Source organism: Tyto alba, unplaced genomic scaffold, assembly GCF_018691265.1.
Source record: "Tyto alba isolate M040663 unplaced genomic scaffold, T.alba_DEE_v4.0 Super-Scaffold_1000006, whole genome shotgun sequence".
Taxonomy (NCBI): domain Eukaryota; kingdom Metazoa; phylum Chordata; class Aves; order Strigiformes; family Tytonidae; genus Tyto; species Tyto alba.
The window spans coordinates 27,295,908-27,313,941 of NW_024881272.1; the positions used below are offsets into that span (position 1 = coordinate 27,295,908).

The following is an 18,034-nucleotide window of genomic DNA, read 5'->3' on the forward strand; positions in this document are numbered from 1 at the left end:
TGTCTGCCTGTTTCTTGTTCTTTACAGGCATCTGTTTATGGCCACAACTGGAAACAGAATAATGGTAAAAGTCATTGCCTGAGTCAGGGAACAAATGGACCACCACCGGCTGAACTGGTTTAGGAACTGCTATTTTCAAAAGTAAAACTTAAAAACTATTAGTTTTATGTGACTTTAACACCAAGTTAGTCTGTTTGGAGATGAGAACTCGGCATTGCCTTCTCAGAACTCCATGCTAGACAGCAGAGTTTAAGCCTATTCCATTTCTGGGGAAACCAACATAACCAGTATTTCTCCCTAGGTGGAAAAGTCAAGATCAGAACCCAGTGTCCTCTTTGCTACCCAGCCTGACATTTCAAATGGTCGTTGCCATCTTTCAACCACCTACTGGGCAGGTCCACCCTAGCCAATAATTTGCTGCAAACAACATCAAACTTCCTTTCCATGTCAACTCTGACTATGGCAGCACGTTTTCTGAGGCTGCAAGGAAACTACATAAAGTCTTCAAGACAACATGCTGCCAAAGAGTCATGACGGGGGTACCCACACAGCATAAGTGCTATCTCACAAGGGCTGAACTCATTTAAGCGGTCAAAATATAGGTTTATTTCTTAATATATCCTTTAATTGGTTCTCTTAGCTAAAGAGACATTCCTAAGTTAAACATAAAACAAACCAAATGCAGCAACACCAAGCTTAACAGGCATAGTATCTGAAGGTCTAGTTCCACTACTGCCTTCCAATTTGTGAGGTCACTTAAACTAACAAAGTGGATATAAACCAGTACCTCTCTAATCTGGCAACATGCTGACGAACTGCAAAGGTTTATAAATGACTCCACGCACTATAAATATACTGTGCATGAAAACCTTAACTTTTTTTTTTTTTCTTTGAAGTTTCTGATTTCAGCCCCGACGCTCTGTAACGACGGGTACTACCAGGGGCCCGCGGTTATTTTGGAGACAGCTCCGGCGCCCCGCCGCGCCCCAAGAGTTCCTGCGGGAGCGCAGCCTCCCCGTGGGACCCCCCACCCGGGGCCTAGGGCCGCTCAGGCTCCGCGGTGCTGCGGGAGGTGGGTTGAGGGCACACACCCCACACACACACACCCCCCCCCAAAATTTCCCGCCTCCCCGCGCCCCCCCCCCGCCATGTGCCGCCCGGGCTCTGAGCATGTGTCGGCGCGATGCCGCCCCCTCCCCTCCCCCTCTCTCCCTCCCCCACCTCAGCGGGGAGGGGGCGGCATTTGGGGCTTCCCATGGCCCGGCCCCCCCCACCTCCCCTCCCACCCCTTCCCCCCCGCGGCCCGGCCCGGCCCGCCCTCACCTGCCAGCGCCAGGATCTGGGCCTTGTGGAGCAGCAGGCGGTCGCCCCACTCGCCGGGGCTCTCGTCGTCCTCCTCCGCCTCCTCGGGGTTGCGGTACACCGTGTAGACCTTCTGGTTGTCGAAGTCGAGCTGGGACGTGGGGCTGAAGTCCTGCACGCAGGAGACGGGCAGCGCGTAGCAGACGTTGTCCTCCAGGAACCGCACAAAGGCGTACATGGTGCGGCGGCGGGCGGGGCGGCCGCGCCGGTCCCGCGCTCCCCGCGCTGTTATTGTTCCTCAAAATCCGCCTCTGCGCTCGGCTGAGCTCGCCTGGCCGCGCCGCCAGCCGGGCGGCCGCCAGCTCCCGGGCAGACACGAGCAATCCAACGCGGAGCGACGCGAACCGGGCTGCCGAGGGGCGGGCGGGCGGGTGGGGGGGCCGGGTGGCGGCGGGCCGCGGGAGGAGCGGCACCCGCCCGGCTCCCCCAGCCTCGGCCCGCCCGGGGCCGCTGCGGAAACACCCCTTCCGCCGGCCTCGGGCGTGGCCCGGCTCTTCCGCGGGGCGCGGGCTCGCCGCCCGGCAGGCCCGGGTCTGACCCGGCTCCCCCGGAGCGGCCTCGCACCTCCGCCGCGCAGGGCGCCAGTGAGGGCAGCGGAGCGAGCGGCTGCCTCCGCCCCGGAGGCTCTTGAGGGTACGGCCGGGCCGGGTGTCGGCTCGTACTCGCCGGCCACGCGTGTCGGGGAGACGGCTCCTGCCCCCCGGCCTCGGGACCTGGCGGGATGCCGGCAGAGGCGCTTGCCCTGCGGGCTCCGTTCCTCAAAACTCGTCCCCGGGAACTTTTTTTTTTTTTTTTTTTTTAACTTAAACGCTCCTTACGCCAGTTCCTGAGAAACGGGTCTTCTCCCGGTGTCGTGGAGGTGATGCACAGGGAGGTTGCTCCTAGGAGAGGGCAGGGATGGGATCCCAGGGACCCGCGAAAGCTTGTGGCCGTGTGGGGAGACTAAACCCCGTCCTTCATGGCTAAACACACCACCACACCCTCATCTGCCAAGCATCAACAGAATCCCAACCTCCATTTTCACCTGGAGGCCTTGAGGGTAATGCAGAACCACCTGCACTCAACGGCAGTGTTCCCTGGTGAGGGCTGGGAGGGCACAGCTTCCCCACCTTCCCCCCCAAAACCACACGCAGTGTTGAGAAGTTCTGTGCAGGTGTGTAAGGACAAGGGTTAGAGGCAGCGCCCTTGTTAGCACAAGTTCCCAAGCTTTTGGAGCCATGTACGTACTAGGTATGGATGTTTTGAGCTTCCTGTATGCGGAAGAGATAATGGGGCAACATTCCTTACAGTTCAGACCAAACTCTTATCCGTGTTTCTAGTGCTGAGATCTTATGTACCCCATATGTCTTAGAACAATAATAGGTGGAGAATTGTTTAAAGGGGGAGGAAATCACAGAATGAGTAAGAAAACAGCAAGAAAGTAGCATCACTGGTTTTCTGTTCACAAAAAGCCAACACAAAATGAAACCAAAATGTATTATCTTTTCTAGTTTGCACATCCCTAAGCGTTTGCAGTACACTATGTACCCACTATGTTGAGCTTAACCACACTGAACTTGTTTTTCATTGTTATCTTTTACAGACTTCTTATTACATGGTAACAGACCACAAGCTGGAAAACCTGAATGAAAGTTTTGACTGAGCACTGGCACAGGTTGCTTAGAGAGCTGGTGGAGTTTGCATCCTTGGAGATAACTCAAAAGCAATCTGTTCCCAGTGGCCCTGGCTTGAGGCTGGATGAGATGACCACCCTCCCTTCCACCCTCAGCCATTCTATGAAACTATCAGAAACTTATAGTAACACCCAGCAGAAGTCTGTCTCTTAAGCAACACATGAAAACATAAGGAATGCATACAGGTATAGTTAAGCCGATGTAAATACTTCAGTAACAAGCTGTAAACATCCCATATTATAATGGCAGCTTTATTATTTTAGCAGTTACAGAGTTTTGCAAATGCTTACGTTTAAGATTGGGGACTTAAATGGCAGTACTTTATGTTAACAATAAAGTATTGTTACATACCAGACTGGTATGTAATTACAGGCAAATATAAGTCTGCTACAAAGTGTGGATGAAAAATGTATTCTGGTAGCTAGGCTGCAAGGAAAATGAAACTCCAGCAAAAATTGTGTTGCTGATCAAACAATAAGTGTTGCTGTAGCGCTCCTACCTCGTCTACCTCACGTTACAATGGAGGTAGAAGGAGCTGCAGAAGCGACAGAACAGACTGATAGCTGGAATTACTCTGTGGACACTTAAAATTACGTGAAGGACAATTTTGTCCCACTAAGTTCAGTGGCTAGTGAGGGATTCGGTACACTGACTCTTAGCGGGATTGTATTTCCTCCGCTGCTGAATTCTATTAGTAACATCTAAGACTGCTGTCGAGGGAAAGGAACACAGAAAAATGGAGGAACTGGAAATAACAGTGGAAATGAAGAGAAGCTGAGGACTCAAAAATTATGTTGACTTGAAAGTGCAAAGATCTCAGCTACCAAGGAGGCCTGGGTAATTTGCCACAATTAAAACTGAAAGACTGCATGAGAAGGCAACTAGCATCATAGTGGGGTTTTTTGTTTGTTTTTTTTTTTTTTTTTTTTGGCAAAGGAACACTTGAAACTGGTATTTGCCACATTTTACATTTGGAGGTTCAATTAAAGCAAAGACTGTATAGATCTTTGTATCCACAGCAGAAAAACATCTCAAGTCCTTTAGAAAGGCTGTTTCATAGTTCTCCACTGAAGGATGTTTTTGGGAACAGATTAAGGGTCAGGATGACAAATGCCTGTTTCTGCTTGGTCCCTAGCACACACGTGGAGCCAGAAGGTATTTTAATGCTAAGGAATTAATAATGATCCCATACATTTCTGCCTACAAGGAACAGTGTTAATTTCTGCCTTTAAATCTATAAATAATCTGGTACTGGTTAGGTGTGAAGCTGAGGAAAAGATCTATTTAAGCACAGAATGAAAGGTATTGTCTCTCCTTTATTTTGGAGCTTTCCCATTTCCACTAATGGTTAGCCAACTGTTTTAACACAGGCTAGCTTGAGGTTTAAAGATATAGAGCTATTTTAAAGTGGTAGATTTTAGAACTCATTGTTAAGGGAATTGCTGGATCCTCACCAGATTTAAATCCTGTAGCAAGTCTTGTCTTTTAAAAACAACACAATCCAGCTGAGAAGTAGATTGTCATACTTTCAAAATGCAAATGAAGCCTCATCTTAAAAAGTAAAAGTGTCACTCTAAGAGTCAGGAAACCACAAAGCACAGTACCAGCCCTTGTGGGACTCGAGTGGCTGTTTCCTGGAACACTACCTGTATTTTTCTGCTGTTATTTTTCTTGAAAAGTAAAAAAGAGTATTAAAGCAAAAGCTGATGCCTGCTGTTTTGATGTACGCTCTGTGTTTACACATAAAGATAGAAAATAAAAAGCTAATAGTACCAATAATAGTTATGCAGGTGCTAAATCTCTTTCACAGCAAAACATTAAAATTAGGCTCATCAGTCACATTACTTCCCTGTTTAATACCAAACCCTCAAGGGACAGCATATTGATTTTAAATCTACTGATAAAGAAATTCCCATTTTCTTTTATTGTTCAAGTGGAGGTACTTCACTACTGCCTGACTACTCAGCAATAAATGTACACTGGACTACTGCTAGAATCCTTACACATTCAATATGTGGTTTAGAAAACTTTTTTCTTGTGAATTTATTTATCCTCCAAGTCATGCATTTCTTACACGATTGTTTTCAAGCTCAAGCATACCCTAAAGGAAAGACATAGTCACAATTTTTTTAGGTAACACTATTTTAACAATGACATTTGAAGTCATAAAGCTTAAAGAATAACTCGATGCACAAGAACTGAAGACTGTTCAAAGGTTTATGTGTGTACATGCATACAATCTACTCACAATCTGGTTAATTTTTACCAAGAATATGATCAATAGGGTGGTCAGAAGATACCTCCGTTCCACAGTATCTCATTTTTTAACTTAAAGTATAAAATAGTCATTTCAAGGTATAAATGAATCTTCCTCTGAACAAAGTCAAATACAGCTTCTAGGTGTTTTGAGATAAAGTGGTTGTAAGGGGAGAATCTACTAGCTAGACAAACAGAGCAGGGTAGGCATTCCAGAGGATTGTTCCCCTTTAGTTTTTTTAATAATTTTAAACTCTCAAGACACTGTTGCTACACTGCTTTCAGCATCACAAAGATGACCTATAAAATTCAAACAAAAAAAGAGGTCCAGTTCCCGTATGATCCTAGAAGATAGATGAGAAAATATTTGTGTCCACGTATATTTCCAAAGCACTCCAATACCAAGAGAAGAGTTTGGGAACCTAGATTACATAGATAAATTTTTAAGATTTAAACTTTTGAAATCTATGGCCTTAAAGCATCCTCAGAAGAGGAAGGGTATCACTGCAAAGCTGTTTAGTCCCAATTCCTGAGAGTGATCTAACCTTTCTTGGGGCTGAGGATAATAATCATCTTTTACATTAAACTCTCACGTTGCAACAGAATATTCTTTCAAAGAAATGAAACCTAAGGAACACTTTATGGATCCATTCACATAGGAGACACTTATTTCCCAGCTGGTATATTCTGTAGCATGAAAAGGTAATGATTAAGCCAAAGTGACCACTGGAGAAGGCACTTTCCTCACTGTTAATGACTGGCTGGAGAAACCAAGGGCTAAAGAAAAATCCAGACAGTCATTAACTGCTGAAAATTCCTGACCTAAAGGTCACTATTACTATTATAAAACTGGAAAATGAAAAAGTAATTATTTTCTTTGGGTTTTTATATGTATTGAAAAGATAAAATTCCAGTGTCTGTTGCTGTGGATACTGGTCTGTAAGATACTTATCTTTCCCATTCTGGCAGGCTATGCAATGGATAGATCTGGGACTGGCAACCCTTCAAGAATGTGTGCCAGACTGTATTTTCCTTTTCCAAATTACAGGTTAAATGTGCCCACAGAAAGTCAACAGGAATCAGGAGACGCTGCCAGTCAGTGCTATCTTGCCTCCATGTGAGCAGTAATTCTCCCCACTCTCACCCAGGCCTTTGCTCAGTGGGATCCAGAAGCTGGATTGTCTGGGAGCTGGAAATGACTCTCAAATCGCCGTGACTTTCAGCTCCCACCCTGCTGTATACCATTCAAAATCTTGCTAAATACCATCTCCTGTACTCAGGCAGTATGTTGTTTTCCAGGCTATAAACTTCTTGCCTGAGAGGAAAGTAGGAAAGACATTTTCTTTGAGCTGGCTTGTGTGTGGACTCACCTTTAAAATATGTTCTGATGTGAGAGACGACTTCTAAGTCACTTGTCTACCTCATCTAAGCAGGACGTGGCACCTTTTGGTACCATTGCCACCTTCTTCAAGAACTTCAAGAAGACAATATTGTTGTAGCCCAAACGATATTTATTGCTACTGCCACCCACTGATGGTTTCAGCCTGTATATTTTCACTCTATCTGGAGATTTTGAGATTTTCCCTTTCCTTGTTTAAACCAGACTTTTGCCTGGCTTTTGACAGACATTTTACTAATATGACTCTAAAAGTAGCTTCACGTGTATAGATTTTGCACCACTGCAAGAATTTGATTCTTTCTGTACCTTATATAACAAAGTGACTTTCATTTAGCAAGGACTAAAGTCTTTTTGTAACCTTTGGGCTTCAGTGTAAAATATTACTAGACACTGCCCGTGATTATGTTATGCTTCAGACAGAGCTTCTGAGTAAGATGGTATTAATGATCCTTTTTCATAATATTTCCATTTTGGTTTTCTGTTCTCACATCTATAGAGCACTGTTCTGTCTTGAACTAGCATTTATATCTCATAATGACAGAGAAAAGATCCTGCAGCCCTTTTCTGTATAGCCCTATTCTGCTTGAGAGGTTCACACAAGTAATACAGAATATGCACAGAACAAAAGGAGGTTAACTACTGCTGACTGCATTTTTTCCAGAATGGTACCTCCACATACTCACACTTCCACTTTCCTTCAGAAGACTGATTTAAGCAGGAGACTGGACAGGATATAGAGATGGTTCTTGCTGTTTTGGAAGATTCTTGACAATCATCATCATCAGAAGTGGGTTTGCGTAAGCAAGGGCAGAATCAAAACTGCTTAAAGAGATATGTTTTCATACGTGAGTGTTTTTTGATTCATAATCTTGTCATACTCTTTTTAATACCTGCCAGAGCTGGCTATATGTCAGTATAAAGTGAGTTTTTAGAAAATATTCCCAGGAATTAGTGCTCACATCTCACCACTTCAGAAGAGAAGGTAGAGTTTTCCACTTCTGATGAAAACCACAATCAGAGATGGACCAGCAGCTCTTCTGAGAACATTAACTAATGTGAGCATGTAAAATCCTGATGTGGAAGATGAGTGGGAGATAACAGAGCAGAAATAACCCTTGGAATATTTCAGAAAAGTGCCTTCCTCAGCTGTTTCTTGCTAATAATCACATTTCAATTAAAATAACGTAGTTTTTCTCAGTTGGCAAACTGAATGCTGAAATGGCTGGAAACTGAAAGTGCAAGTGCTCACTGATAGAAAAACCTTCACTATGCTCTGTGAACCTCTGCACTCCTACTAAAACCAGACATCTTTATCATTTATGAGTTACAAATGAAGTTGAACCTGGTTTTCACTTGTAGGTGAATTAGAAAAACAAACACACACAACATGCACATGTTAACTGGAACGAGTTGCTGTCACCCAACTCCCACAAATTCATACCATGGGATAATTGTGATAGATCCCACCAGGAATTCTAGTTCTTCAAGGAAGAGTAACTCCTTTTATCTTACACAGCATAGAAAACTAGCATTCATCTTTGCCCCACGTACAAGGAAGGTGTTCCCTCAGAAAATGGCATAGGAAACAGAACCCAAAAGGTATTTGAAACCTCAAGGGGCTTCATGCCTTCCTAGTATTTTCCACAAATGCCTGAGCAACATCTATTGTGCAATAATATTTAACATTCAGGGGAATCACGATCTTTTTAAAAGTGTGATCAGAAAAGAGGGCCCTTCATAGGCTGTCACAGTATTCCTCATAACAAAGGAAGCTTTGTTTCATAAAGAAATATCTTGTACTAGAATACCCTAGGGAAACTATAGTTTTGGTTTTTTTAAACAAAGACGGGAATTTTTGAGTTCAAGGTTCCCTTTAAGTACTCTTCTAACATGAATAAGTTTAAATATGCTTTATCAAGTTCATGCATGAAATGTCATCCAGCCGTTAGTATATTTCTATGCAAATACAGCTGTGAAAGCTAATAACTGAAATCTGCATTTTTTTCACATTTCTAGTGTACTATTCAAATTCTCATTCTTTCCTGTTTTTTAACTCACATTAGCCTCTTGTATCAATAAAACAAAGCTCAGGTTCTATTGCCTCCTGCTTAAATTCTCTACAAACATCAAAGCCGGACATTTGAATAAGCAATTTAATGTATATATTTTTATTCAGCTCAATATACTGATATTCTCCTGGTAGGAATAAGAATTCTGCAAGATGACTGCAGAAAAACACACCATTCAGAATATGAATTGGAATATTCTTGCAATGCTTTTCAGCGAGGATGGTGTGATATTAAGATTAGATCCTGCATATAATCAAATTTTGATGCTTGTACACACAGTCTGGTATTTCTTTTCCTTTATAAGGTTTGTATGCAAAAACACAGCAATCCAATATTTTGAACATACACCGTCTGCAGATACTACACAGTCCAAACTGATGAAAAAATAACATCAATGAATATAAGAGACTGTCTAGGGCACTGCAGCACACAGACTTTGCTAAATTCATCATAACTAGTTTTACTGTTCTGAGGACAGAAAATATTGCAAAACCAGGCTTTCCAGAACAGCACAAGTAAACAGGGCTCGTGTCCATCCCTAAATTTAATCCTGGTGTATAGATTGACTCTTTGGGAGATGTAGATATTTCCATAATCTTTCGAATTCTTTGATATGATACACGCAGAATTTCTTCCGAATGGCCTATATTTTCCAAATTCACTCCCTTTTTATTTGCCAGTACATATAAGAGGTAATACAGTAGAAAAGATAAGATCGGTGGAGAGACAACAGGGATTATATTACAAGCAAAAGGTGACACTACTGAGAATATATCGCAGTATTTCGTGGACATAAATATAAAGCATAACTACAGTTTTTATCCAAAAACACAAGAGCACAGAGCAAAGGAAGTCTGAATTTTGTTTAAGGGCTTAAACAAATGTGCACAGTGCAGTAACTCAAGATCCTGCTTTAAGGAGTTTTCTGGTTGGGAAGTAAGCTAATAATGGTTTAGATAAATTTTCACCTACGAAAAGTGATGAACGGACATTTCTTAACAAGTAAGGACAATTCAGTAGACACCATTATCTGCCTTGGCTCTGACCGGAGGGACTATCTCTACAGTGAAAGGCATAGTCAGTCTCCAAGGGCAAGGCAGTCTTTAATCCTATAGTGTGATTACTAACAAGGACACCAATTATAATTTAACAAAAAGGGAGGAGAGCAATTTCATTATACTGAGGCTTCTATATTTTACACACTATGCGTGACATAAATATTTTGATTTTCTGTGGTCTCTCCAAAACTCACTGAAATCACTCCTGACCAGTATCACAGCACTGATTAAAAAAAAAAAAAATAATAAAAAATCTGTTAATCAAAAAGAAAAAGGACAGTCACCATTCTTACACCTCATGTTGTGAAATGGACTCAAAGAGGGGTCGAACCTAGGAAGGAGTCCAGTGGACCTCACATACCTACATGCAGCGTTACAGTCCAAGACAACCCAGAGAGTTATTGCTTACCCTGCAGGGCTGTCTTAGAACAAGATCTCAAATACCATCTGTGCTCAGTGTGGAAGCTGCCAGAATCCCATCCACAGAAACCGTGGATCACAGGGCATTGTAACTCCCATCCTCCTCTGGAGCAAAGACTGAAAGAGGATGCTTCCATCTTCTTACTTTAACAGCCTGAAATTCTCACCTGAAGGTAAGAATATGTAAACCTCCTTTCAAAACATATGATGAGAGAGATTTCTTTCAAAACCGGCCAGCAAGTCCAGGAGGACACCACAGCGATGTCTCCCATCTTTTATCAATAACCTCCTTCTGGGGCACTTGCCTGGCAAGGGAGATGCCTGGCTTTGGTTCCCCCACCTGGCTGAAGGGGTTCAGACCCACCGACGTGCATCACCCCAGCTGTAAAAATTATTTTCTTCATCTAGAGACACATCATTTCCTCGAGTCAAAACCCCCAGAAGAGGAATGCATATTTCTCCCAGTCTCAGGGTCAATGTGTCATGCCCCAGTTGACTTCTTACTGATCACTGGTAAAGGTAAAAGCACAGAAGGTGACCAAGCTATTGTAGGGTAACATTTCTTCCACTGAGATCAAACAACTTTGAATTAACTTATGTTTACCAACTGTAAGGGCACATACATGGGCAGTTACTGCAGTTACTGTAAATCAGATGATTTGTGGGAAACTTTTATTCCTCACTAATTTATTCAGGGGTCTATATTCCAGAGAAAAAAGTGTTGCTGGAGTGGAAAATAAGAAATGTAATTAATAATTAGACTTAATCTTAAATACCCCAAATACCTCTATGGTTATATTTCCTCTGACAACATATTCTCAGTGAGCATACTCACTGCTCTTACAGTGTGTTACATGTTTTGGCTTGCTTGGGGTTTTGTTTTTTTACACCTTCAAACTTTAAGACAATTGGAAATGGAAGAAAAAAGTTTACGTATGAATGCCCCCTTTTATTTATGTTTCAGGTTTTTTAAATTTCAGTCCTCACTGAAATAGCAAGATTTATATAAACTCCATGCTTAGGAAGGCTAAGAAGAATACTAGAATTTCTTCTGTCTTAAAAATTCCTCTGAAATGGCAGCCATGTCTTTGGGATGCTATGTAATGAACAACAGTGGAAGACTGTCAGTAATCAGTGTTTCGGAGTGGTTTATTTACTTGGATAGTAACACAGATTTCAGTGTGTAACTTTCATCTTTTAAGTTTAGAAGTTTTGGTCCTAGTGATATAATTTACCAAGTTATTTCTAGGCAATTAAATTCTATAGTTTAACCTTTGGATGATGTATAAATACACGTAGACACGCCTACAAGGCAATTTGTCTGCCAATCTGGAAAATGCTAACGTTATAGTCAATAAGTCAACACTCTGCAATGTTAAATTATAAAATCAGAAAGAAATCTAGTTCACATTCAACCTGGATATAAAGATCATAAGAATTTCCAATGTTCTGTGTGGGACAGTAAATTTCAAAGACGACTGTATTCTGCCCCAATAATCACGATCTGCAGAGCATGTTCAGGTATTGTTGGAGAGATTAAAAACACAAAAACAGAGCAGAACAGCTCAGCATCAGATAATCACAAGCAATTCTATGTCAGCAACAGACAGCTGGAGACATATGCCAGCAATATTGCAAAAGTGGTAAAATGGAGATTTTGTGACAGCAAGGACGTGGGATTCATACATTAAGCTAAAACTCAACCAAAACCATTGAAATTGTTGTTCACAAGTAACAGCTCTCTGCGATAGTGTTCAGAAAGTCTACCATTTGGCATAAAAATATTTAAAGCAAGAATTAAGTGTAAGAAAGTATTTTTCTCTCTCTAGTATTTTGCATGCTGAACCTCTTGGACAAAGAGATCAGAATAATTTTTCCAGATCAGCTGGAAGATCTGTCCAGTTATGTACCAAACTCATGTTTTGTGAAAATTATGTGTGAAAAAACAGTTTGATGAAATTTTATCTAAGAATAAAGTTTTTTGCTTTAAAATACAGTTTCAAAGAAAATCAACAATGCTGTTTCATTTCATACTGACATAGCTTGGAATATTCTGTTATTCCCTTCCCCTTGAGATTCAAGTGTCCATCAACTATTATACTTCTCTGATACTCATTGCCATCTATCCATGCTTTCCTCTTTCACTTTTTAAATTTAAACATTTACTGCTAAAAAGTAAGTCAGTCCAAAAAAAAGGCTGAAAAAATCCTTCTATATTTGTTGTTGTGAATCAGAAGAGAGAACAGGGAAAAATACTTAGACTTGTGAAGCAAAAAATAATCTACCTTTCTCTCAGAGCCTCCCTTATAGTCACCCTCAAAACCTTTCCTCGTTTTTTTTTTTTTTTTTTACAGTTGACCATGTAAAATTGGGATAAAAAAATTCAAGGATCTGAACCTGAAAAAAACCAAGTTTCCTACTTTCACAAACATTTCTCAGAAAACCGTTTGTATATTGGGTTTCCTATAAAAATGGAAAATAGCTGGAAAATATTCACAAGGCTTCAGATGAGTTCACATCACCCGCATCTGAACAACAGTTTCAAAGTGATGTTTCATAGAGATGGTTAGGCCTGAACATTTTCTGATTTTATTGCTGAGGCTCTGCCTGTGTATTTCAAGTGTTTTGTCCTGGGATCTTTCCATGGCAAGAGTCTTGAAGCTGTGACTCTCAGGGAGGGTAATAGAGACAAGTGACTTGTGAAGAAACTAAGGCCCCAGCCCCCAAGGTCTTTGTATTTTAGGACTAGGAGCTTGACGCAGATTGAAGAACAATGTAATGCTTGAGGCGCTGATGAAAGATTTTGAAAAACCAATGCAATAAGAGGCGTCAGCAGGGAACAGCAGATTGATTGCAACAACAAATGCCAAAAAGTTCTGAAAAGAAAAAAAATAGTGCTGAATAAAAGAAGTAAAGAAGAAACGAGGGAAAGGATACTGCAAACTTGCAGGCCTCTGGCAACTTGCCTGCCTATCGATGTGTATCTGGGAAAATTAATCAAGCAATTTTCATAACTTTTTTTTACATTGATGCATAAACTTTGATGATGCTACTCAGTGCAGGTCAGTAGGTGGGGTTGACAGGATCTACCCTAAACTTCAAGGTACTAGAACCTGAGCAGCTCATTGAAGCTCATCTTTTGGGTCAATGGAGGGCTAGCATCCACAGAAGAGAGACTCCCCACCAATTTAGGGATACGAAGAACCATTCTCTCCTGAACTGGTTATTGGTTCCTTAATATGTAGCATAGCCTGGACACCTAGTTTGGGGTGCCTGAAGCAAAATAGGATGAACTTTAAGCTATGCATTCTCTTCCCCCCTCAAATTAATACCTCAGTTAATATTGTAGTAGCATTTTTAAAGAGACAAGCACACAATCTCTAGTTTTGGGATGTAGTGAACCACTCTGAACCACAAACCTATCTCAACAGAGGCACAAAGCCAGCATACTTAGCCCTGAGAGGATCATAGTGGTACAAAGGTGATATTCTAGCAGCACAGGGCCAAGCAGTGCTGTCACAGAGGGATGTGACTGAGACAATCTTACATCTGATGATGAAAGTCTGTTTTAACTTGTGTTTGGGGTTTCTATCATGCAAAATACATCACAGCAGCCTCCATGCTTCTCTCATCTCCAACTAGAAGCCAGACCATCAGATTGGCATTACTGGAGAAACACTAAAGCCACCTTGTAGCCTCACGGTACCCAGACCAGAACGCTGACTGCTGCAAAAAGGGTGAATCAGGAGTAAAACAGAGCATTGCATACATTAATCAAAATGATCACCGTTGCAAGATCTGCTAAGAACAAAGAAAACAAATGCAAGGGAAGTTAACACCAGAAACCATTTGCAAGGCTCCATGAGTCAGCTAATGAAATAACTGTCAATTGTAGACACGAACCTTTTGTGCTTTCACACAATTTAAATATAAAGTAATTTGCATTCAGGAATCCAAGTCTCCCTGAAAAAAGATTAACAATAGGATTCACTTTCTTTCCGCAACCTTTTTTCTCCCTCCCTCCCCCCCAGGGGTGGCTCTGATAAGGTCACCTTATTAATGCAGATCTCTGTTTTTCAGAAAGCAGCCAAGAGTTTAACTGTTTCACTGTGAAATGATCTATGAGATGAGAACAGTCCATTTTTTATCCCTGATTGATCATTTCAGCATGTATAACAGCAAGTCCTAAGGGACACCTCTCAAATCCCTGCTTCAGAATGACCTAGAGACTCAACACTAAAAAGTGTTGCGCTCCACTACACAATCCTGCATCATTTTTTCTTAACTTAGCATTTTCCACAGAACATCATTACAGTTCTCTATAGAAAAAACAACTTATAAATAAACAAAAAGTTTTAACAGCTGGGAGTTGGGTGCCACTACAGCCAGTGGAGGAACTGAGGCATCAAGCAGTTAATACTTTTTCACCAGATACAAAGGCAGGAGTGGGTCTGTGATCTCAATTCAGGTGTCATGGCTTCTCATTTCCTTTGCTGGCCACCAGACACCTGTTTCTCTGCTCTTAGTTTCCTCTGATGGGAACTGCCTAGTGCCAAAATCAGAGGCTCTGGCTCCTGTATGCTGAGTTGAAAATAAAGCTATTCTCTCTTTTTTTTTTTTTTTTTTTTTCGTTATTTACTGTGTATAAACTTTATCTCAACTCCATTGTTGGGTTATTTTTCTCTATTCTATGCACTTTCAGCCAACTAATCTTCATTTTGCCTTTTTTTGGTGACTTTTTGCTGACGTGTACAGAGTCCTTAAATAAATCATTACGAATATAAATAGCAATGGCTGGATTACAAAGGCTTCTGGAACACATGTGATAGTAAATTAGCAAGCAGGCAAACCTACAGCTGCCAGCAGCTGATGTAATATTTTATAGTATTGTTTTCTAGATTGCGTAAGGGAGAATTATTGTCCTTTGAGCTTCGTTGTCTGTTTCTTTCAAACTGTCGAACAGTTCAACAATTTGATGCTCACACAAAGTTCACAGAGAAACACTTGGTGGAATTTACAGGCAAATATTCTCTATGCTTATAAATCCAAAATATCATATATACACACCAGGGGAGATGCAAGTCTGAGACATGAGCAGCAGGTAGAAATTGAGAAAGAAACCACAGGGACATCTGTCTATTGTGAAGAGTATTTCTAAACAGATGGACATTAAATCCACAGAAAGAGCTACCACATCAGGAAACATTTGACACAACTTTCCCCCTTTTTTCTTCTTATCCTTTCTTCATAAATATTAAAATCAAACAGTCTGTCCTATATAACAATCTCTATATGCAACAATCTGTAAAGTCCTGTAACTGACTGAGGGAGCAACATTAATTAGAGACTTTGTATGGGCCTCATGCATCTTTACATCCCTTTATAAAATGCTGATGCATTCCCTATCTAAAAGGGATTACAATCATAGAGGATGATCCTGCAAATGCCTACTACTGAATGTTTCATTTGCTGTCATGAGTAAGCCCACTGAAGCTACCAGCAACTCACATGGCTGAGACAATGAGGCAATAAGTTTTGGTTCTCTTATATGACTAACAAAGATATTCAGGCCACAACAGTTTCTATCTGCCTGTGCTTCTGCAGGCTGAGATTTAGAGGGTTGATGCTTTCAGACTTAAGAAACATCCAGGACAGCAGGCTGGATGGGAGATGATGCAGGTGCAAGAAGTGCAAGAGCAGATAGTGGTTCCCCTCAGAAATAAGCTTAAAGAAGGAAAGCAAAATTTGGAAAGCTGTATCAGGAAGGCACCAGGTAGTTATGATGATGATGAAGTTGAGATGGGAGGAGTATACAAAATAAAAGAGATGCAGGAGATAAAACAGAGATGAACTGAAGACAAGATTTAGATTATGTGAGATTTAGCAGGGACAGAAGACTCAAGATTAATATAGAAAAGTCGGGGAAGCAATAAAAGGATTCAAAGAACATGAGGTTTAGTTGTGAGCATCATGAGAAGTGATTCTTAGTGACTCCACTGCACTTTGGTAGTAGCTGTTGGTCCCAAGCCAGGATACAGAAGATAAGGTCCATGAAAAAGTCTCATAAAACTCCCTGATTACAGAAAAGACAGTCTGCTAGACTGGTTTCTGATCTGTGTGCCTATTTCAGCAAATGAGTATGCAGTGTAGGTCATGCAATGAAGCAATCTTACAAATGCCATATTTAAGTAGCTCATGTAGTGAGCACCCCAAGATGAAATGCCCTTGAATTGGAAGGAATATGTTGTTCCTTGGTACAACATGCAACTGCCTTTCACTTGTCTCATTTTTAGAGACTGATTTTAGTCTTTGGGAGTGATGAGTGGCACATGGTGTAGGTATTTTGCCTAAGGTGTGCTATTTCATTAATTGAATGTTACTTAACAAAACCTCAATGTTTCAGAAGGCACACTGTAATAAATTATTTGCAGGTTATCACTGATGGATACATAAAATCCACTGAAAGCATCAACTGTCATTCAGCAATAGCATGGCCTGAATATTTATTACCTTTTATTTACATTATATCTATTCTATTTCATGGACCAGTAAAAATTCTAAGACACATTAAAAAATAATTTCCAATGTTAAACATCCACAATGTTAAAATCAATCTCCCTCTATCCCCACCCAAACCAAAGCAATTCTCTCTCCAGCTATGCCCTTGTATTAGTAAACACCTGAGTTTAGGGAGATTTCTTGCTACAGTCTCTGAGTATAATCAGACTCATATTCTTCCACAATGAGTAAAAATCTCCCTAAAAAGTCACCAATATCATGCAACGATCTGGGGGCAAAATAAATCAAGAAAGCAAGATTATTTGTGACAATGATTAACGTTAGTATAGAGCGTTCTAAGGTCAAATTTCTGGTTGCTAGTTTGGGCAACTATTTTTGCAGCAGAGTGTAACTGAGAAAGGGGCTGCTGACTATTTTAAGGTTTGTGTTAAGGTTCTTGGTATGCCCAGTGTGAATGGGAGCCTTCCCAACAGCACGACACCACATTGAGCCTTAGTTTTCCAGAATAAATTACTGCCTGTTGAACGTTAAAGATATACTTTCAATCGCATGATATGTAAATATTAGGTACCTTATTCTGAAAATCTTATATTTTCCTAAGTGATTTGCTATTTTTGTGGGGTTGTTTTGTTTTGGTTTTGTTGGTTTGGTTTGGGTTTTGTTTTGGTTTTTTTTTGTTTTTTTTTTCAAAGGCTGTTAGTACATTACTGAGAGATATGGGTCTTTGGGGTTACAGAGTCTATGCACAGTATGGGGAGCAGTGTTGTAAAACCAAAAAAGAGAGAAAAATTGTTTTAACTTACTGCAAAATACAACTTGAAGTCACAAAGATGTCCCTGTGAAGAGGGACATAATAAAGTAAATGAAAAAGGGATTAAATGAGATCTTAAGTGAATTCAATATAGTTGCAACAATGAAAACCAGAAGTTTTTTTACCATTCATTTCTTTGCAGCAACACTAACTTACATAAACATGGGGATGATGGGTACAAACCCAGGAATGGCAATAAGTCAAAGTACGACTAGGCAACAAATGTGGAGAGCTCACAGCAAGCTTATATTGTGAAATAGAAAGCACTCCTGCAGAGACAAAGGAGGCGAAATGGTTACACTTTTTGTAACAAAATACATAATTTGGCTCACATTTTTATCATTGGCTTGGGTTTTGGATTTGTTTGTAACTTGCATGTGATATCCTGAGTTGAGACTGGATTTCATTGAAGTAAATAGACTAATATTTTTAATGACGTTCACCTGCTGCTTACATGCTGGTCTCTT

The 18,034-nt window shown here is 40.9% G+C and overlaps 1 protein-coding gene across 8 annotated transcripts in view; it reads right to left on the bottom strand.

Moving 5' to 3' along the window:
* Positions 1 to 18,034, bottom strand: part of BEND5 (BEN domain containing 5) — a 960,999-nt gene that overhangs the window by 385,790 nt on the left and 557,175 nt on the right. Inside the window, exon 1 of one of the 8 annotated variants that reach the window (XM_042805589.1) lies at positions 1,324 to 1,822. The exons of 5 other annotated variants lie outside the window; for them this stretch is intronic. In XM_042805589.1, coding sequence (XP_042661523.1) covers positions 1,324 to 1,540 — 217 coding nt within the window. In that variant the 5' untranslated portion in view covers positions 1,541 to 1,822. Of the gene's footprint in view, positions 1 to 1,323; positions 1,823 to 18,034 lie in introns of those variants that run through there. 2 more of the 8 variants (XM_032997235.2, XM_032997237.2) reach the window with 2 other exon arrangements.